Source organism: Ambystoma mexicanum, chromosome 4p, assembly GCF_040938575.1.
Source record: "Ambystoma mexicanum isolate Mex_15411 chromosome 4p, UKY_AmexF1_1, whole genome shotgun sequence".
In the NCBI taxonomy this organism is placed as follows: domain Eukaryota; kingdom Metazoa; phylum Chordata; class Amphibia; order Caudata; family Ambystomatidae; genus Ambystoma; species Ambystoma mexicanum.
In genome coordinates, this window is record NC_090927.1 from 280068097 (window position 1) to 280090796 (window position 22700).

Sequence of the window (22700 nt, forward strand, 5' to 3'; positions counted from 1 at the left end):
GAGAAGGATCAACTGTGAGGGAAGAGGAGACCATGGTGGAAGGTAGGAATATGTTTTTGATAGAGTTTCCTTAGATGTGGATACGGAACGTTATGTTGGTGGACTAGCGAAATGGGTTACATGTAATAATGTCGCCACAAAAATCTCGCCATGCAAAAATATCGCCGAAAAATGGCCGTTTTTTGTGGCGACATTATTGCATGGAACATGCGGGAGACACCCCCGCAGCCCCCAAACTTTTTTTTTTTTTTGCCCCTGGTCACCCAAATAATATCGCCACAACATTTTCCCGGCGATATTATTTACAGCGACCATATATATGGCGATATTATTACCTGATACCGTGAAATGTCAGAGAGTGTGGAGTCAAGTTTGAGCTATTGGACCATAGACACATTGGAGAGGTTGTGGTTGTGCAATTTAATAGCTAGATCAGCTGGGAACATTTCAAGTAGGAGTTCAAGACCAGAGAAGAAGAAGTGGAGAGTGCCAATTGGCTGGCATATGTGAAGGATAGCAGGAGAGGGAGGGAGGAGTTGGACCGAAATATGCTCAAAGGAGGGGGGAAGTGGTACTTATGGAACCTAATTTCTAATCAGGAACCAATACCTCCAGTGGACAAGGATAGTGAGATGAAAAGGCAACGTCAGTGTGAAAGAGTGCCAAGGTGGCTCCGACATGAGCGGACCGACCAGGTGTTAGTAGCATCCGTCACCGAGATTCCCGAGTGAAGGGAATCAAAATGATAAGTAAGAAAGCAGCTTTTTGGCAGAGGGGCCGGGTGTTCTAGAGACCCAGTGTGAGTTCAGTAGATGTGGCAAAGATATAGGAGGTAGTTCTTGGAGTCGATGACTGGAGAGGCCTAGGGTAGATGAGTTTATAGTGGGTGGACTATGGGAGAGAGAGGAGCAGCCTGAGTGACGTTTCAGAGAACAGCAGAGGATGAGATGAGAAGATGAAGAGGCGGAAGGGGAGTGGAAAGTTAAAAAGAAAGCACAGGGGCCTAGGTGATCAAAATGTCTGTTATAAAAACATACATATGCTCCTAATTGACCAACACTGCAATATGAAAAAAAGAAACACAGGGTCCTACCAACCAAAACATGCCATTCGAAAAACAAAAGAAAGGGTTCTAGGCGGCCAAACACTAAAGGTGAAACATACAGGACCTTAGTTCTCCAAAACATGCAAATTAAACAAAAACAGGGTTCTAGGTGACCAGAAAATGTTGCGATTAAAGAAAAACACACAGGGCCCTGTGAGACCAAATTCGCAAAAGGGTCATAGGCAACCAATGTCCAATTCAAATACAGGGTCATAAGCGATTAAATACAGTTTTAAAAAAAAGAGTTCTAGAAGAGCAAAAATGCAATCCAAAGCATGTGGAATTGGGTGACCAAAAAATCTCTTTTACTTCTGTACCATGATACTTATTGTCACAACGAAGACACAATGTTGTACAACATAACTACTCACCTTCCCAATACGAGATCGCCTTCGGTATAGTAAGAGTTTTATTGCCGCTGCTGCAGAATTGTTGAAGTTCATTTGTCAGTTTCGTAGTTCCTGCTTTATTTTCAAATTGCCATGTCATTATGTCATGCGCCGGAGTACTTGTACAAGTCAGCTGTAATGTGTCCTGTTCGGATATAAGACGGGGCCCATCTATGGTTACGTTTGCTGCAAAAACAAAACATGACTAGATTATTCATCTCTGAACCAAATCTGTGCAGATACACTTCTGGCAGTGTGACATTTAGTGTGATAACGAGTAAATGCGCAAATAAAATGCCTGCAATACTCAAGGGGAGTGACAAGCCCCCCGGCCTCAGCCTGGGCCTCAGGCTTTGGAGTATGGACTGTGAGACATATGGGTTTCTGTCCATAGGACAAATGGGTGAATTGAAATGTTTATGGCACACATACATGCATGGATAAAGTATTCAAGAGAAAAATAAAATGTCCACCCTTGCTTCAGGGCTTAAACAATTAACTGCGCTGGGCATGGGGGCAGGGTAGTAACACATATGGTTTACTTTCGTATCATTTGGGGGGTACCAAATCTTACAATTCAAACATGTGTCTTTTTATAAGTAATACATTGTACAAATAGATGCTATAAAGCCATAATGAACTTGGTATTTTGCAGAATTGTGTGGGATAGTAAACCTTTGAAGCTATAATTAAGAAATAAATGGACTAAGGGCTTTGTTCCAGAATGGGCAGTAGCGGACTAGCTGGCGGGAGCGTTGGTACTGACATGTTTTCTGCTGCCACTTATTTTATGACAAATTTCCGCAGGTACTGGGCGGTGTTATCATTCACCCGGTACCACTAGCAGAAGTGGGGCAGGCTGGGTGAAATAGCCTGGGATGCTGCCAAATGTTAATACAGCCCAGGAGCCCTGCCCAAAGACCCAAGCCTGCTCAAAAAGGCAATCTGTTAACATGAAGCCAAGGTGCTCCTTGGAAATCTGCCTTATTTTACTATCAGCGCTGCAAACACACGACAGTTTGGGTACCTGTGAAGCAACTTTGTAGATGTTTATGATGGAAATACCATTATTTGGTTCACCTGTATTCAAGAGTTTGAATTGAGCAAACATTTACCAACTTTTCCCCTTCCTATCCAAATGTATTTCTCCCTTTTGGATGATTATTCTAGTTTCGGATTGACACACCGTCTGCAGTATACACAGGTCCGATTCACCAAGACAAAAAATTGTATAAGTATGACTTGGGTCCACAATATTGTGCAACCTCCAACAGTGTAACTTCCACTGATTCTCAAACAGGGCCTAGACCGGTTTCAATGGAAGGTTTAAGTGCAATTGGAAAGCGTAGCCTATTAAGGAAGTAACGCCACTGGCAGAATTTCTGGCATTACACATAGGGATTAAAATACTGAAAACATTAAGAAAACATGAATCAGTAGCAAAACAAATGAGAAGCACCAATATATGCAAGCAAACATTCCAAGTAAGCCACATGAGTGGTCACTGGCCCCTGAAATCAGATCGGCACATGTTTAATGCCTACAATGAAAACATATATTTATTAAATTGGGTTCTTATATCACACTTCATTCCGGAGTCTCGCCTCTCAGTGCAGGAACAGGTTTGCTTGCTGTTGATTGACTTTCACGACAAGCACATTGTACCATCCTCCCGCCCAATATTTAATATCACTATTTCTGTCATGTACATATATGGATATATGCAAGCCACACTCTGAAAGGCAGAAAGTGACAAATCAAGCATCATGAAACCCACCCTCTGAAGCCTAGGTCTGCAATATGCGACTCTTCTGATGCTTGGGACTACTACTCACATAATCCCTCACCATTACATTTGGTGGCTAGGCATGATGAGGGTCCTAGTTTAAAATGTCTGTAGAGCCAAAGGTTGCAGACCCTTTCTAAAGCATAGGCCTACAGGTGCTCTGCAACTAACACACCCTGGGGTCACACATCCAGTCAAACTGCCCACACCACCTGAGACTGACTGAGCCAGTACCTTTGCAATTCAAAAGACAGGCCTTATACCAACAAATTGCTCCTGCCATAAAATGGTCCCTGTGTGAGCTTGACCACCTTGCCTTGGGGCAGGAGGATGCAGCTGGAGCTGATGCGGCTGCCCATAGCAGAGGAGGCCACAGACGGAGAGGTTATTCCTCTTTGGTATGTTAGGCTACAAGGTCTTGTATCAGTATTGTTTCACTCCTCCTGTGATACTGGATAGAGGAGTGGGTGGGAGATCATAAATTCACCAAATGCTGCACATTCCCATGCCATCAGGGTGCATGTGAAAATGTTGGTAGCCCTGTATTTCTTTGCCATCGGTTCTTTCCAGAAAACTAGTAGTATGGCAGCTGGCAATTTATAGCCCATCCTGTCACACTTACGACATTGATTAGTGGCGTGCTTGAAACCACGCAGCAAACAACTCATCACTGTACCACAATCTCTGGAGAAAACGAGACAGGAGCATTCATTTTCTATGAAGCACAAAGATTTGCACAGATGCTAGGCGCTTCCAACCTCATCACTGTTGCTCCCCGCCCACCACAAGCGGTTGCATTTGTATACCGCAGCTGCCACCAGTCAATGTGCAGGATGCTGGGGTGTTTTCACTGATGTCTATGCCAATTTCCCCAGATCCGCACATTTGTATTTGTATTCATTTCATTTGTATAGATCTTTATGCCAAATCGCTTTACAAGCGTTCAACGGTTTAAAAAATAAGGAATTTCAATTTTATGAGAAAAAAACTGAAAGTAAATAGTGATTTAAACGAGAGAAAAAGAAAGAGTGAAGGAGAAGCGAGTGACCAGCTAGTAAGTGGAAGTTGATTCACAGTGCAAGCAAGGAAAAGGTACGAGAACGAGATAGGGTATATGGGGACGAGGGGCAGATAGAAGAAAGTGAGATTCCGATTTCAATGCGTGAGAAGGGAATAGGGGACGGAGACCAAATCTGAGCACTAGGCTGGAGCTAAGCCATGTAAGCATCAAAATACAATACGTAAGAAATTAAAGCGCAAGCAAGAGGGCAAGAGCAAGCCTTTAAGAAAAGATAGAGCAGGCGGAATGGAGTTGCAGGAGGGAATAGCAAACAGAAGACCAATAGAAGAATTATAGATGGAGCACAAGGGGACAAGTCGATTAGCGGGAAGATAAACAAGAAGAACTGAACAGTAATTAAGGAGAGAAAATACTGGAGCAATAATCAATAGCCTGGTGGCTTAGAAGGATAGAAATGGACGTGTGTTGCGGACATTAAATAGTTGAGAACGGAAAGTACGGGCAATAGCAGAGATATGAGGGACAAAAGAGAGTGACAAATCAAAAAATACCCTCAAGCTGTGTGCGGACTGGGATGTGAACAGAAAGAGGTCCTGCCTGTCAAAATTCATTTCAGTTGCAACTCATTCAAATGCAGGTTTATTCAAATATACGGCATACAAGCAACATACTATTTTTTGCCATGTAATCCGCTGCTGTGTAAAGTACAACTACACACTCAGCATAGGTAATATAGGTCAGTTTTACATATTGCTGACACTATTTTTAATATTGTTTTGTTGATTTTTCTTAAAGGCAATAAAGTTTATCTGTGGCCAGTAGTTGACCTATATAGAAACAACAAGAGGTTAGACGTAGCTAATTTGCTCTGCACGAGTATACAAATTACTCATTTTTCACATAAATATAAACATACATTCTGTGACCACCATAAGCAGAAAAAGAGGGGGGGTTCACAGATCACAATTCACACTGTACCATAGCTAAATTAGTACAGTTACAATGTTCTCCCAACAATCTGGATTATCTGATCAAGAAAGGCAGTTTCCAAAAGGCATTACTTCATGCAGATTGGTTATTCAGTGCAAAACATTGTAAATGCATACAAAACAATATCACATGTATCAGGAGAGAAGAGGTGCGTACATATCTACACCTAACATAGGGCAACAGATACTGTACAATAGTGTCTTAGACCGACACTTAAGTTTTGAGTAGTTTTTTTGTGTTGTGTCTTCCTAGTAAAAGTTCATCTGGGAGACAGGACTTTGGGGAGGTCTACTAGAGCCAGGCTAAAGGGTGACCTTTGTGCGGATTGGGAGACAGATAGAAAAGAAGGAGGAAGGAAAATAGAAGGGCGAAAGCATGGATGGAGATGGAGAGTAACGTGAAGAAAACAACTTCTGTTTTAGTTGGGTTAAGATGAGGATAATTTGAGGTCATCCATAGTCGGACGGCCACAAAGCAGTTAGAAAGTGATGAGAGAAGAAATCAGAACGAGAAGTGGAGAGAAAGATTTGTAAATCATCTGCAAAGAACTTATAAGAAAAACCAAATGAAGCAATCATGGAAGTGAGTGGAATAGTATAAAGGGAGAAAATAACGGGTTGAAGGGGTACACCAATCTTAAGAGGTGTAGTAGGAGAAGTGGAGCGTCCCAGCTAACTAAATAGAATAATTTGCAAGGAAGTAATGGAACGTGTGTTATGCTCTCCTGGCTCCCACAGGGGCGTCGGTCGGACCCGGACGACTGCGGTCTCCACCAATGTGATGCGTAGTGCAGAGATGACTTACTGGACTGGCCCTCCGAATCTTGTATGCTTGACCCGTAGAAGTATTCTCCTGCAAGTGGAGAGATGGACTTAGCCACCCGTGGATTCAAGTGATGGCACCCCCCACAGTCCTCCCCACTTATCACTCCGAAGTGCCCTTTCAGCAATCTCACCTTATACTCTTGAAAGAAGTGCTCTTCATCCCGCATAGATTGCAGGGGCGCGTTGATGCCAGTTACTTCACTGGTTTGAAGGCCTGGGAGAGTTCCGGAGAGTATTGACTCAGAGGTTCCTGGAAAGGACCAGTAAGTATCAAGTTCATAGAGTTCAATATGTCCGATGTTTCACTCTTGTCCCCCCTTCCTTCCTTGTCTTGCAGCTGAGATCGTGAGAAGATGCTGTCGTGGTAGCTGGTGGTGCTTAGGTAAGAGTCTGTATTACCCGACGCTGTCCGGTAAATGTTGCACGTGTTTAACGTGTTGTTTTCTCTCTCTTTGCAGGTGCGGCACATGAAGATGTGGAGAGTTATAGAATAATGCATCTGGTGGTAAATCAGGTAAGTCTATGGTGATAAGAGTTATATTTGTTGGTTTTCTCGGCGAACCTTGTTGTTTTCTTTTGTCCCCCAGGTGCCGGAGTTCGGCAAAGAAATGATGGAGGCAGCGCCGAATCGGAAGATGCTGCGAGGACTGGTGAGTATGGCGCTGCGCTGCAGCTGGAGATGCGACGCGTACTGAAATGATGTTCTTTCCAGGTCCGGAGGCGAGATGGATCCGGAATCAGGTGAGGAATTCGAAAATAGTTCGTTTTCTAAACTTGTCCTTTTCTTTCCTCTTGTTTTTAGGAGCTCCAGATTCGAGGCGGGCGTGGCAGAAGACTGGATGCTGGCTGCAGGCACGGTGAGCGTTACGCTGCTGGATGCAGAATAACGCGAAGCGTGTGCTGCTGTTCGAGCGTGGTTTAAATAGCCTCCAAAGTAGTTCCAGGTAAGAAGTTCCCCAGAACCATGCCCGAGTAAAAAATAGTCAATGTAATAAAATAGTCCCATCCAGGCCTCACGTTGGCTTGGAGTCCCTTGCAGCATGGTCTGCATCAGGTAAGTAAAGTCTATGAGACTAAGGCGCCAGGACTGATTCCTATGATGAGCCTGGCGCCTAAGGCGCCAGGACTGAACCCAAACAACCCCCAGCCGGGGCTGTTGGGGTTTTAATAAGTGTCTGGATGCCTGCTCCCGGAGCTGATGGGCTTGGTCCTGGTGTCCGGGGGTAGGCATCATGACAACGTGTTATGTACAGTTTTCTGGGAACCTAGGTAAGTAAGAGTGGTGAGAAGAACAGAGTGGTCAACAGTGTCAAATGCTGCTGACAGATCAAGGAGAAACAATATAGAGCTCTGCTCAGTAGAAAGAAGAGAGTTGGTAACATATAGAAGTGCAGTCTCAGTTAAGTGATGAGAACAAAAGCCAGATTGATGGGCGACGGGGGCCGGGGGGAATGAGTAAAGCCAATTAGATATGCAGAGACCTGGATTCATGCTAGGATTTGTGGAGTTGAATGGGAGAAAAGTGATAGGACAGTAATTGAGGGGAAGAGAGGGATCAAGTGTATCTTTTTTAAGAATCAGAAGAACAGTGGCAATTTCGAATTCAGCAGGAAAGGATGGCCCAGGACAGGGAGATAGTACAGAGAATAGTTAAGTAAGACAAAAGAGAAGGGTGGAATTTAGGAATTAAGCATGAAGGAATGGGATGAGAAGGTTCATCAGTGGGGTGAGCTTGAGATAGGTCAATAGCAAGATCTGGCTCAGAAAGAGTGGAGAACAAAGTCATAGTAGAAGGAGAAGCGGAATTATGGGGTACAGTGGAGTTTGAGGATGCCTTGTTTAGAAATAAAGCATGAAGACGAGACAATTAAGAGGTGAATTAGTTAGCAAGCTCACAGCCAGTAAGAGAAGATGAGAGATAAGGATGGGAGTGGGGCTATAAGCATATGATTGAGGATGCGAAAAAGACAACAATGATGAGCGGAGAGAGTGACAAGACGATCAGCATAATCTTGTGGTTTAGCACAAAAGCTTGGCACATGGCAGCTACATGTTTTGGTGATCAACAAGGTGTGCCCCATTGCAAGCTGGAGTCTATACAAAACATGTTCAGTCCCTACACACTCACTATGTGCATGCATAGTCAATCCATGTTGGGCTCATGTATGCATGGGCCCAAAACTACATACCCACAAATTGACCATTACAGGGTGCCCACAATAACAGCAATGTGATAGCTCTCTCTGTACCCTTCAATTAGCACCCATATTACCATAATAACAGTCATGTCCTTTTTCACATCGGTGATGCTGGTTGTCCTCTCTGTCTTTTTCTCATGGCACCCTTCAGGGGGTCCATTTACAGAGCACATGTGTAACAAAGCACAAAGGGTCACCAAGAGCTTATTTGAGCTGAGGTTTTTCATCTTGTCGCACTTCAGATACGTTGACCACGCAACCAGGATATTCCTGTACAGGTCCGCTTTTATGTGCAACATCGTGTTTGTCTGTTGTGTTCTACATAACCCTGCTGTGATTAAGTGAATACACATTAACCTAGTAGCTGAATTCAGGCCCTAACCAGGGCAGCAGTGTGGCTGGCAGAGATGCAGATCTTGACCAACAGCAGATTCACACTCAATTGTCCCTGGGGATGGGTAGGCGACAAAGCTTGCCTCATCCTTGGAACACCTGCCTTCACCTCACATTCGGAGGAGTTTGGAAAGGTCTGCTCTCCCAACAGGGTCCAACAAAATCTTCCTGAAGGTTTGAAGTCTACAGATGATTCAAAGAAGTGGGGACAGACCAGTTCTTAATGGCAAATGTCTACAGGTGATTGGTCTAAAGCAAGGCTTCTTTAAGGTTACAGTCCCTGCACTTGGTACAAGTGAAATTTTGCCTTCTGACTGCACACCCGTAGTGCTTTGTGGCACAGGGGGAGGAGGGGAGATGAAGGAAACATAGAGGAACAGACAACTAGATGGTGGAACCTTCCTCCAGCTAAAATGGGCTCCCAATGTCTATACTAACACTATCCCATTCCCTCCGCAATAGAATCAAAGGCCTTTTGGTACACAGCACCTAGGTGTGAGGCTACTCCTAACACCTGGGTGCTGCCCTCACAAAGGAACAAAGAGCCGACCCACATGGATGCAGTCTTGCTGGTAGTAGCAGGACAGCCTGGCTTTGGGGAATACACATAACCCTTCCACAGTTGAACTGTGCGCACAGGGCTCACATATGTGAGACATCAAATGGATGTGGCTTGGATAATTATGACAGTCCTGGCCACCAGTCCCCAAACTCAGGTGTAGCTTACAATTACACTTTAACGTGTCACCAGGGACACATCCTCATAGTTACATAGTTTTTAAAACAGGGGTGCATATCTTAGATGCAGCCCCAGCACTGTAATAACTTTATCTGACAATGCAGCTGTCAAGAGGGCACCTATGACCTGAGCGTGCCCTGTGCCACAGTAGAGCAGGTGCTGCAGATTGGGATATTGATACAGCAGGGCACAAGGTCATACTATACTTTTGGCATGGAGCTTATGAAAGGGGAATCTGGTTAGCAGCCCTTTCTGAGTTGAAATTACCCACGTAATTTTATTAGTAACTAAAAATAAAAAAACACTAGGACTTCTTCACCCTTGCCTGATGGCAATTCCTCAAGCATGCTGTATTCCGAAATCTCTATTGCCCAGGTATTCTCATTATTGATTAAAACTTTATCTGCAGGTAACAGACCACCATTAAATGTGGAGGTTATATATTATTCTCATACCATAGCAATTTGTTTGTTTGATTGCTGATTTTAATGCTTCTCTTTCTTAGGCAGGACCAGGATGGTTGATGATCGTTTCTAGCAACCACTACTACTACATTGTAATCTTGTATTGGTGGAGGTTTTTTTTGTTTGTACATGTGTGAGAAACCTGAGGGTATTCTCCCAAGCAGACCTCGGGAAATCCTTATTCAGGTGGCCTGGGAATGGTCGATATTCTCTGAGCCCAACCATAGGAGCGGGAGGAAAAGAGAGGATAACCTGGGTAGGGAAGCCTGCTGGGGGAAATAACCCAGGTGAGACTCGGTATTGTACCGAGGAAGAAGGAGGAGAGGAGGGTGAGATACCTGAGGCCTTTGCAGGCTCTAATACATCTATCCCCTTCCTCCTGTCGTACCTCTCTTGCCCAAATATAACAAATCCCCTAAAACCCCAAATGCAGTTACATCCAGAAACCACCTCTCTCTGAATTCCTGTTTTTCCACATCCTACCCGTATACTGCCAGTTATTCTATTTCCTGTCCCTCTGATTATTATGCCTGCATTCCCAACCTGCTCAGATAAAACACTACTATTCCCACAAACTCCCTTGTTTATTTCAAGATAATAATCCCGGTCATTCCCGTTTGCTTCACAAACCCTACCAATCTCACCCTTCTGAATTTACCAACCCCCCTAGGACAAAGAATATAATTTCCCTTGATACAAACCCTTTCTTATCCCGTGGAAGACCGCAGACTAACCCCAGAGTTGTTTACCTGACATGTCCCCATTCAAGGGTCAGGCAGAGTCAGGCAATTAATCAGAAATACACACTCCTGGCGGCACTTTCCTTTCCCCACAGGGATAAAAGGTGGAGCACAGAACGAGCAAGGCAGACAGCACGAAGTGAGAGCTAACTCAGCACAGCAGTTCAAGAGGAGGAGAAAGAGGGCACACACCATAGGGTTACAAGGAAAAAAGTGACCTTGCCCTTTCCGATCAAGGCCTGTGAAACCTCAGGAGAAGGAATCGTAAGACTGCAAATAATAGCCAGCATGTGTTGCAGCAGATATCAATGGTACATGAGACCCTCTGCTGATAACCAAGCCAGGGAGAAACGCTTGACTCCGTGGTACCAATCCTGACTCCAAAGAGAAGGAAAGCCAAGCGATTCATCACAGCCGGTGAGTCAAAGGGAGAACCGATAAGAAACCGAACTGTGTTGAACGAAAAGTAGCAAGCGGCCAATTGAACTGTGAATGTATAAAGAGCTATTGATGCTAGAAGGGGGAAAACCAGAAACAGAGGATTCCGGCACCATGTGGGTGCTCACTCAAGAAGGTCTGGCAATTACCTGGTTGTTGAAAATGCGATAACCAGAAGGTCTAAGGAAAAGGCGAAAAGGGGGTCAAAGTGGTAATACAAGGGTCTTGTAAACTCCTCTGTACAGTTGAAATTATTTAACCAACAGATGATTTTGAAATGAAGGGAAGTAAATCCTGTATTGTAAGAATGGGGGAAGTGAATCATGCATTGTAAGAATTGAATGAGAAAGGCACGATTGATAAAGTTGGCAAGAGTGAACCCGGCGGAGGGATGCTAACAAAAAGGGGCGAAGGCTGAAGTCCCTATGAACAGTGTGTTGACAGGAATGAACCCAACTGAGGGATGTCCACAGTGAACTGTTTAGCAAAAGTTGGCAAGAGTGAACCCCGGCAGAGGGATGCTGACAAAAAGGGGTGAAGCCTGAAGAACTGTTTAAAAAGACATTAAGATTTGTGAATGCAAGAAAAGCCATAGTGAATCCGAAGGAGGGAGGCTGACGTCTGAAAGGGGTCGGAGCCCGAAAGAGGGAGCTCGTGTACGATTCGTGAGGGTTCTGCGCCCAGCGGAGCGGGCCAAGTGGTGAAGCCATCACCCAACTTATATATATAACAGAATTGTTTATTTATTTTTGAATACGCCATATCCTCAAATTGAAGAGACTTTAGTTGAAATAGACTTACTCATCAAAGAGCCTGATCGCTGGCATGGACGTAGGACAGGGGGGCAGGGAGGGACAAATCCCCCCACAATTTTAAGTGGGGGAGGATATAATGTAATTTATCCCCCCAGAATTTGTGTCACTTCAGCATGTAAAATGCGTCTGCAGCTGATGTCATGCGCAGGGACGTCATTTAGGGGTTGCCAGAGGTCGCAACTGCGACCTCTGAGGTCTCCCTTGCTATCCCTAAAAAATGGTTAAAAGGTGTCATTTTTTAATTAATATTGTAGCTTTATTTTTGTAATGCAAGCTCCTGGGCTGTAGCCAGCACCATGTGGCTCTTTACTTCTGGAGTGGCTGGCTTTCTTGTTCAGGCTTCTAAAAAAAAAGAAGAAAAAAAAAAGAACAGGTGTGCCACAAGTCTAACACTTTCAGCACTGATCCTAAATAAGAAAGAATAGGAAAACCAAATAATGTGTCTTTCTGGAATTCTATACAATAATTGCTAGACTCATTAAAGGTTCATTTCAGGCACACTTCAGGGGGTGAGTCACTGATTTAGTCTGTTCTTAAACACCTCAACTCATCCTTTCATCCTTCTGAGGTCGTTAACACAGGTTGGGTGATATTGGGTGTATATTTTTTCTATATAAAGCGCTTAAGCTTAAGTACTATATAATAACACATCATTTTAATTTGGCCATGGACGTCTGCTTGCATTCACAGTCATTTGGTAATATGGGTCTATACACACTGATCCTAACAATACATATGGCGATCCATTATTGTATGAAATGTACATCACATTATAGTGATATCGTAGTGTACTTAGGAACAATGCTATGTGATGCCACTTCCTGTTTTGTCAAGGGGTGAAAGGTTGAGTTCCATCGCTTCCCGCGATATCACTTCGGGGTGGGATCAAATGACATCACCTCCTGTGATGTCATCAGAGGTCAAGGGTTGTGTGATGTCACTTCCGCTACCCCTGGCATTCGGGTGAAATGACATCCCTGGTCATGCATGCAAAAGTAAAAGTTAACTTCAGACTGTCTGCAGCAGCAAGCTAAAATAAGAACTTCTGCTGCTTGCTCATGCGTGCCCCGCGCCTGTGCATTTGGAACGTGCCCAGGTCTGGGAACTGTACGTGCCCCTGCGCAGTGCACTGCTGCCAAGCCTCAGCATCCAGAACGAAGGAGAAGCCAGGCAGCGTCGCATGTTCCTGCTGAGAGTGACCTCAGCTACTGTACTTAAGTTAAGTCAAATGGCCTCCCTCTCCCAGGTGCAGTGCAGGCCGACATAGGGAGGATTTTTTAGGGGGAATGTGCCAACGTCATATTTATACATTTTCTAAACATGTGCAGCGCGTTGCAAACTGATCAGGGAATCCTGGCATCTTAATGTTTCATCATGAATTGAAAAACCTGAGAGTCGAAACCTCGTTTTATTTCATGATAACTGGAAAAGACAGGCTTCGCCACATGCATCCTGAAGGTTTCAAATTGCATGCAGGTGACCCAACAGCACACAAGTGCTAAATTGGGCTGTTCTGTGCATGCAATTAGCACTTTTAAACAATGAGCAAAATACATAGGTCCCTGATGTGTTGCATGCACTGTTCACGTTTCGCATAGCCCCATTACAGAACATAAATGATAAATCAACAACCAAGACCCCTGTGTTGCGCAACGTGCTCACGAGTGCATCGTAAACCTACGCGACTTCAGAAAAAAGCCCCCACCTCAGCGGGATTCAATATTTATCGATTTTTACCCGCTGGTGGAACTCTTTGTTAGTCGGCGCAGGCAAACTGGTTTGTGGTGACATACCTGGAGCACATACACCGGAGTGCTATTCTGGGAAGGTCTCCATTGTTTGGAAAATTAAGCTATTTGTTTATGTTGAAGCTCATAATGGGGAGCATTGTGCAGTGTGGTCTTCCCGATAATGAGGGCATTCGTGAGGACCACAAAAGTGGGTGTGAAATGCAAGTTCCCTCAGCCTGTTCCCGGAGCAAAGAGATGTACTCACACGTCTGTGGATTCATTTGAAGCAGTTGAACCCAACTACGGTACTGTGGTGGCTTTGGCTGAGGGAAGATGTGCGTCGCAGGGAGTGGTTGGTCCGGTTCCAGGGGGGAGCTTGTTTAGGCTCTGCAGAGCTCGAATTCGGATTTAGGAAACATAAGTGTAGTGTGAGGTCAGAGCACCACCACCGCCACGCCACCTGCGCCTTTTGGGAATTAAAAAGCCATGATAGGGAGATGACCGTTTGGAAATCGTGTGGACTGCAAAGAATAGTCTGCATTACATGAATGCAGAAATTAGAAATTACTTAGACCTGCACTGCAGGCTAATGTTTAAATACTACAAAGACCTGACCCCACAGCTCAACACCCCGAAAATAAGTGTAGGCCAGTCACTTACATCGTGCTACTTACCTGGTGACATTGACCTGAGACAGCACTGTATGGCCTTGTTAGCGGGCCTCTTTCCCCATGGACCTGCGTGCCAGTGCACATTCCAGTCCATGCTCGGTTGCAGTTTCCTTTCCATTGTGTTGTGTGTTTGCATCCCAGAGCTCCCCAGGGTCCCTATTGTATATGCAGTATTAATGCTGTTGCTGTGAGAAGAAGCATGTTGCCATCTTCCCTTCCGTTCCCTTAGCACATCCATAACAGTGCACTAGCTTGGGGAAGTTGAAGTGGCTTATAATCCCCATTATCCACTTGCCCCCCTCAACCTCCTGCTGGTTCCATACCTGGACTTCATCACCACAGAGCGATGAGTGTATGTATACTGACACTGCACACAGTGCAGGTGAGGCAAACATGTGGTCTCAGACCAGTGCAGTGCAGGCCGGTATGGGGGGGCAGCATTCGGCAAGCGGCAAGCATCATTATAGTGTAAATAATAAATACAAGCATGTGTGCACAACACTGGCTGGGCCTTGCCTTGACAGTGACCTGCAGGAGACCCAAAATGAGGTACGACAATGAAGCATGACTAATAGTTGTAGAAAAGCGCCCAAGGATATCGAGGGTGCTCTGAAGACTGAGGGGAAAGTGCTGAGTAAGTGCACAGATGAGAGTTCTGAGGTGCTGGCCATGGGAGAATGGGAAGTGAGGGACTGGAGTGCAGTAGAGTGGGGGAATGCAAAGTGAAAAAGGGTTGAAAGGGTGCAGAGAACAGAAAATGAGAGGAGCAAGGGAGGGGAGAGATGGGAACAAGAACGGAATGCAGATGAAAGATGGGGATGGTTTGCAGCACGGGGTGACCAGTGTGTGCAGGGGAGAGAGGGGTCCAGGAAAGACCAGAACACAGGGAGAGTGGTGTAGGGCAGAAATGTCATAGGACGTGCTTCGGGTTTAGATAAAGCCATTGACTTAGGGATGTTTGCACAGCACGGCACTGGCTTCTCATTTTATCTCTAAAACTCAGGACATCCTGTCTTCTCTCTCTTCCTCTCCCCTTCCTCCTTCTGCTCCCTGTTCTTCCTCTTGCCCTTCTTCGGCCACCTCTCCTCCCTCCTTCTCTGCCTTTCCCCTGTTGTCCCCAGACAAGGTTTCAAGACAAGTCCGATCTATGAAAGTCTCATCAAAACAGGTTCATCCCTGTTCCTCCAAAGGCTTCAAGGACCACATTCACTCCATGGCTTGTGCCCTGGCTGACTTCTGCAACCGCCCCTTCGCCACTAGAGTCTTCCCTTCAACCCAGAAGCACTCCCTTGTGCACCCTCTCCTTAAGAAACCCTATGCCAACCTTCTTGCCCCGCTAACTATCGCCCAATCTCCATCACTCCTTTCCTGGGCAAACTCTTGGAAAAGCTGGCCATCTCTCAGCTCAATCTTCACATCTTCACACTGAATGTGTTGGTTGTCTCCATGATCATCAGTCTGGCTTCAGAGCTACCAAAAGCATGCTCTCCTGAACATCCGTGAAGACCTGCTCTCCAACCTTGATTCCAACACCCGTGTCCTTATCTTACTTGATCTCTCTTCTGCCTTTGACACATTCAACCATGCCATCCTGCTCAACCGTCTCTGTGATAACCTGGGGATGACCGGTCAGGCCCTGGCGTGGCTGACTTTTTTCATCTCTGATCGACCCTCTCAGGTTCAACTTGGGTCCTTCCTCTCCTCTATCTCTATCTCTATCTCTAAATGTGGTGTTCCCCAGGGGTCTAACCTCGCTCCCTGGCTGTTCAACCAATACCTAGCACTTTTTGCCCACGCGCTCTGCACCAACTTCCAGTGCTATGCGGATGACACTCAGCTCACTTTCAGGCTACCCTCAGCCACCCCTTCTCCCTCTTTAATCTCTGACTGTCTGCCTGCCATACAGGAGTGGTGTGCCGCCAATGATCTCTGCCTTAATGCCATTAAGACCGAGATTCGCCTCATCAGCACACCCGCTCCCTCCTTTCCTGTCACTCTATGGCCGGCCTCTCTTAGCCCTCTTCCTGCTCCCACCTGTGAGGCCAAAAACATCTGCGTCATCTTCAACGCCACACTCTCCTTCTCTCCTCACATCTCTGATGTCTCTATGAAGTCTCACTACCAGCTGCACCTTCTCAGAGGTATTCTTCCATTTCTCTCCTTCCCCTAGAAGCTCAATGTCTCCAGAGCTCTGGTTCTCTGTAGGCTGGACTGTTGCTCTTCCAAGCAACAAGTTGGTGGTAGATCTCTTTCTTTGGCTGCGGCCTCCCTCTGGAACTGGCCCCTGCTGAATTCCTAGCTGATACTGAAACTGCACTGGTTACCTGGCCACCCTCTGATCTCGGACCCAGGCCCCCGTCAGTCGCACTCCTGCACTGCCTTCCTGGAAACCCCCCGCACTTGGGGACTGTTTTCTATATCTCTACATTCCCACTACCAGCACTTGACACCTGTTGTCTGCACTTACCCTTGCATTTGCCACCTGCTGGACTTACTTTTACTTTGTTTATTAATCTTATTATCCCATGTACTGCACTGTACCCTCCCCCTAGCCCCTCCGCACTTTCCCTCTTCCCATTCCCATGCACTTGCTCGATCTGAATGACACCTGGCCTAGTAGGATTGTTGTCTTTCTTCCCTCTGTTCTCCCTTCCTTACCCAGTGGTCAAAGCGGTCGGGAGCGGTGCTCCTATACTTATTTTAATTAAGTTTTACCGTTCCTATACTTTTATTTAAAAAAAAAAAACGTTCCGGAATGGTATTGCTTTAAAATAAAAGTGTAGGAAGAAGTTGAAACTTGCACTTTCAATGCACTGCACTGGACGTTTCCTTAAAGAGCAGGCACATGTTTTTTTTTTTTTTATTGTGCATGGGAGGGGTGCGGCGATGGGGTCTGTGGGGAGCGGTGCAGGCCAGTAGGGAACATAGTTCCACTACTTCTTTTCGTACACTTCTACCACTGCCCTTATCTCGTTGCGCCTTAAAACACTTGTGTATAGGCGTGTTATGAATGCCATATCATATCATACTACAAAGCCCTGTGTAGTTAATAACTTAATTGAAGCTGGGAACATACTACTGGTGTAATACAAATGTCTTATGCAGGGATGCCTTCAGCCACTCTATTAGCACTTTGCATTTCCTTTACTGAAGTCCTTAGCACTTTGCATTTCCTTCACTGAAGTCCTGCTAAAAACCAGCAATGGCAAGTGTTTGCTTGTGCATACGTATTGGGCATTTGCCAGGCACTGGCATTAAATGTCCAGGTACTTGCACCATTTTGCAGCTGCTACCATCAGAGGATACCGAATACCACTATGGCGATGCCTGGCAAGTCCCTTTTCCATGCCTACATTAAAACCCAAATGGTTGGCATTGCCAACGCTTGTTTTAAAATAGGGATGCAACTGAATTGCTGGTACTCACCACAAGCTGAATAATGAGTTTTAGACAAGTTTTAATAGACCCCACCATAAGCCATTTGGGTGACCCAGAAAAAAATAAAGCAGAGCCTCGAGATTCACAACAGCAATTGCTCTGCTCTCCATGTAAATCCAGTGAATACCTTTGTGCCGAGGTATGATTGCAGCTCATACACTGCTGTAAAGGGGCACACTCATGTTCCAGCATTGAGGGTTCAAGTGGAATAGGATAGGATGGGTTGGTGAAACTCCATAAAGCATCTGCACTTAAAGCGCAGGCAAGAGTATTATAAAAGATCTCTCTAAAGGTCCATCGCTGGGAGACCTGGAGAAACACAAGAAGTGAAACAGGTCATCACACCAACTGAGGTGGAAGAGAAAAACGAGGCCCGTGGAAGGAATATTATTAACATCAATGTATTTCCATACATTTGGGTAAGCTCCTGTACAATCTACTGCATATGTCAGTGACGGGGGAAGATGTAAAGGAGTTTCTGCGAGTAGGAAATTCCTGCCCCTCCCCGCCCAAGTCCCCAAGGTGTCCCCCTCCCAGATTTTATGGGTCTCTTACGCCCCTGATCGCTGGTATGGAACCGTCAGATCGTTCTTGGCAAAACTTGAGTGTGTGCTGTGCTCAGGGGAGATCTGCCTTTTCCGTGCTCTAAATGTGGGGAAGGGAGACCCTTGGCAATAACATCCTGATTTATTATTTGTGAACATCTTTCTATCGCACACTCTTTCTGTAATTAGTTGTAAGGATTTGGCAATCGTTTTTTTTTAGTATAGGCCTTTTATTTTGACAAGACGTCACAAGGACTGCATTATTTTTCATTTGATGGTCGAAGGTTGTTCCCATCTTAGATTTGGGTTTAGGTTAAGCTTTTTTCCACCCTGCATTTACAGTTTAATAAACACCCTTGAACTGTGATCACGTGTGTCTGTCTTCACTGTTGCCAACATGAGTTCCTTACACATGCTAACCCATTTTTCTATTGCTGTTTTATTTTCTTTATTTTAGGCACAGAGTCCACTGATGCGCTGCTTGAATTACTCTCTTTAGCTCGCATTTGTGAGTCTTAATATCAGGATCATCTTCTTTGAGCAAATAATTTCTTTTTGAAGAGACACAATCTTGCCGGGACAAATGTCCAAATCTTCTAGTAGTTATTTGACATGTGCTAAAAAAAAGTCCATGGTGATGAATTCCAAGGGTATATTATATATTTTTAGTAATTTAAATCGATCATACATTTTTTCCATATTTCTTTTAGATCATTTCTTTATATTTGCCTTGCTCTTACTGTATGAACCCACCATATGTTTTCCCATCAGATTGATTCCCTTATCAGATTCAAATGTTACAATCAAGATACAGTGATCACTAGCTTCCTTAGGTTTTCTATTCAAGCTGGTTACCTTGTAGAGCATTAAAAAACATCACAAATGTAACCCGGAGGCCATCCTATGCCCAAGTGGGAAAGTAAGTGGCCTGAGATAACTTCCTGAGTCCTGCCATTCAGCATCACAAGGTCCCTGTTGTGTAGGGGATTGCACCGTATTCTTCTGCTGATGGAGTCACCACTTGTAGGAGGCCTGTGTCCGGCATGTAAGAGTCTTGCATAAAACTTAAATATTCAAGCATGGATTGCTGTGAAGCACGCTTTTTTAGTTACATCTACTTTAAATTGGACCGCTGCCACCCATATGTAAGCCTTTAAACCTCCCATTTGTGTCCCGCTTGAGGTGTTTTTGATTTCTTTTGCTTGAATTCCAATGCTCTGTCGCTTTGTTTAAGCCTTTAAAAAACATTTAGTGTCCTGCTTGAGGTATTTCCGATTTGTTTTAAGTTGCATTTTAATTTTCCCTCCCCTTTAAAAACGGCCTTTTTGTGCTTTCAGCTGGATTGGTATTTTTTCCCTGTTTTTTTAGCCTGTGAAACAATAGAGTTCACTTTCCAATGAACCATTTTGCACTCCACTCCCTATAATCCCTTTTAGAAATCCAGGCATCTGTTAGGGAGAATTCTCTGTTTAGGCTGAATTTCCTAACCTAGTGAGTCCCCCAGCAGGTTTGCTGGATTTCTGGAGTTTGCTTTTTTCTCCTGCCAAGAGTGAGACTCTTTTTCTCCCACTCTTGGACATGATTTATGGTGTTCCTTTGAATGTTAATGTGTTTTATGGGCTATGGGGTCCTTTACTCCATAGGGTCTCATGTGTTTTTACTATGTGTGTTACACAGCACCCTCTGTGCAGTAACACAGGGGTGTCATAGTGACACCCCACCATAGACTCCATACCCTGGGACTGACTTCTGTCTCCCAGGGCATGTAAAGTCACCATTGGCTTTACTAGTCCCAAATTATGAACAGAAACCAGTACAAACCATCATATTGTGGACGTACTGGTCGGGGCAATTCGATTGCCCCGGGTCTGTTAGTCTAGGGGGCATGTCTCCGTCCTCCCTGATTGAGTTTTGGCTGGTGGCAGTGGATACTACTTTTTATATTCGACCGCGAGTATATCCCTATGGGATTTTCCCATTGTTCGAGGCTACCAACTTTAATTATTTAATTCTCATAGCCTCGAACATACCGCCGGTTTATTTATTTAATATTAATTCGCCGGTTGGTATTTTTTGCCAGGACTCGATTCTAAAATGACGTTTGTGTTCTCTTCTGTGACTCCAACCCAAGTCGAGCCCTTTGTTCCACTTTTTGGTGGGCTTCTCCACAGAAGCCTCCAAAAGTGGTGCCACTCTGTCTGGGTACCACAGGGGGTGCAGGAGGGGGTTTAGGCACCCTGGACTGAGTTACCTTGGTAACTCAAGTCGCACTCTTGTGTGATTGGCCCAAGTGGTGAGCCGGCCGGCTCACCACTTAGCATGTTTGATTGACAGCTAGGCTGAGTGAATGGGGGTGTGCTGCATAAAAGCAGGGCTTTGGGGACTGGAACTTCAGAAGTCGCCACAGACCCTGAGAATCCGACGAGGGAGAAGCTGAGCCGACCCACCACGACGACACCACCGGTGGAGCCCTGCGGAACCGACTCACCACTTCCCGACGACAGAAGATCTCCCGGCTGGAGAGGCTTCTTCCCCTGACTGGTGGGCACAACCAGTTTACCTTCTTCTTTTCGCATCCCAGGCCGTCTTGTGGTCGAATTGCCCGTGCCAAGCACCCCGGCAACCGGATAGCCACTTACCACTGGACCGCAAATAAAAGGACCGCTCCTTTTACCTGAAAACTCCGCAGCTGGTTTCTTCACTGGCAGTGCAACGGACTCCTGTCTTCCTCCCCGACGAGATCCTCTCTTCCCCCGGACGAAGCACCGACTTGCATCGCTGCCAGGAACAACTGCCCCCGCTGGAGTATTCTCACCACTTTAAGGTACCGTGTCCGCCAGGCCTCCCTTTCTAAAGATTGCTACAAGGTAATAATAATCCGTTAACCTTCTGGACTGGGCTGGCCGCCTTGACCTTCTAACTGGTCCCTTTCTTTTGGTCCAACTCTTTTTGAACCTTTGCAAGACTCTTGTGCACTTCAACCGTGTGACCTTGGACACATTTCGTTCTGATCCTCTTAAAGTGGATCCGGCCTTCTGAACTCTAACTTCACGGTTTTACTTGCCTTCCTCTCTTGTTTTGTTCTTATGAAAGTGTTGGGATCTGTTTCACATTATACTCTGCTTTTCTCTCCCTTTTAAAACGAATTATTAGAGTGCCATCTGCGTTAAGCGCTCACCGCTGTCTGAAAATAAGTGGGGCTTTACTTAAGTCTTGTCTAAAATTCTTCTAAGGGAGTGTATATCTTTTAGTGACCGTGTTTTTGAATTGCTTACTATTAGTGCCTGTGTGTTTTTCTAGATGTGGTTTTAAATAAATAATTATATCTCTTTTACACCAAGCTCTGGTCAGTGTTTACTTGTTCTACTGTGTTCTTTTGACCTATTGTGAATACTCGGTATACTGCCTAACTCTTCTTGAGGGAAGTCTGACTGCTCAGCCACAGCTACCAGGTGAATCTGGGTGGTACAGACTGCTACCAAGTGGGTTTACTGCCAAACACCTGTAGTCTTAAATCTTTTGCAGTGGTCCCAGAGGGAACTGCACAGGTTTCTGCCTAACAGCATCTAATAGGCGGAGGAAGTCACATGAACCTTCCCCAGTCCTATTTCTACAGTTATACTAAGGCAGCCTTGAAGCCGGAAAAAGGCAGAGGCTAAGGGTGCTTGCCTGTTTGCCTTGCGCCTTAGCTCTTGGCTACAGCTACATCAAGGTAAGGGACGTCTCTTGGTGATACTTTGACACTGTGATAGCCTTTTGCCGAAAGGATATTTTTGCAACACTACTCATCTGTCACACTACTAGACTTTGCCATTAAGATTCTTTTGATGTGAAACTTGCCCACTATCAGTTATTGCCATTGTGTGATTTTGCTCTTTGAGATTGTGATCCTACGAGATGCCTACCACAACTGTTCAGCTTGTAATATCTGCCCATAAACATCTAGCACTGAGCTGTATTGAATCATTGTATTATCCCACACAACAATTTGTATTGGAAAAGCTAATTATACTACTGACCCCATAACACATAGCTTGATTGATTCTTCTTGGTGTGAAATCCTAGGTAAAAATCTTAGCCTTACCCATTGTGTTTAACCACATGACTAGCAATGATCTAGAATGCATTTTTGTGTTTTGACATCCACTACATCTGTATAGCTGACTATACTGCCGACCCCCATAATGGCTATATTGACACTTTTTGCCTGAAATTCCAACAATAATCCTGTCTAATTGTGTTTAGACTAGCAATTATCCTGAGTGAATCTGTTTAGCAACCGATACATCTGTATAGCTCATTGTACTGCTGGCCCCCATAACACATAGATAGATTGGCTGTAAATGAGATATTCAGCTTCTGCTGAATAATTATAACTAGTAGACAAATAGTTTCCCCTACAAAATACATTAAG

The 22700-nt window shown here is 45.1% G+C and overlaps 1 protein-coding gene across 1 annotated transcript in view; it reads right to left on the bottom strand.

Annotated features, from left to right (window-relative positions):
* The window catches only part of LOC138453202 (adhesion G protein-coupled receptor F5-like), a 1258340-nt gene that overhangs the window by 643752 nt on the left and 591888 nt on the right, over positions 1 to 22700 (bottom strand). The window contains exon 12 of the mRNA XM_069605829.1: positions 1477 to 1680. Within this exon, the coding sequence (XP_069461930.1) occupies positions 1477 to 1680 (204 nt within the window). The remainder of the gene's footprint in view (positions 1 to 1476; positions 1681 to 22700) is intronic.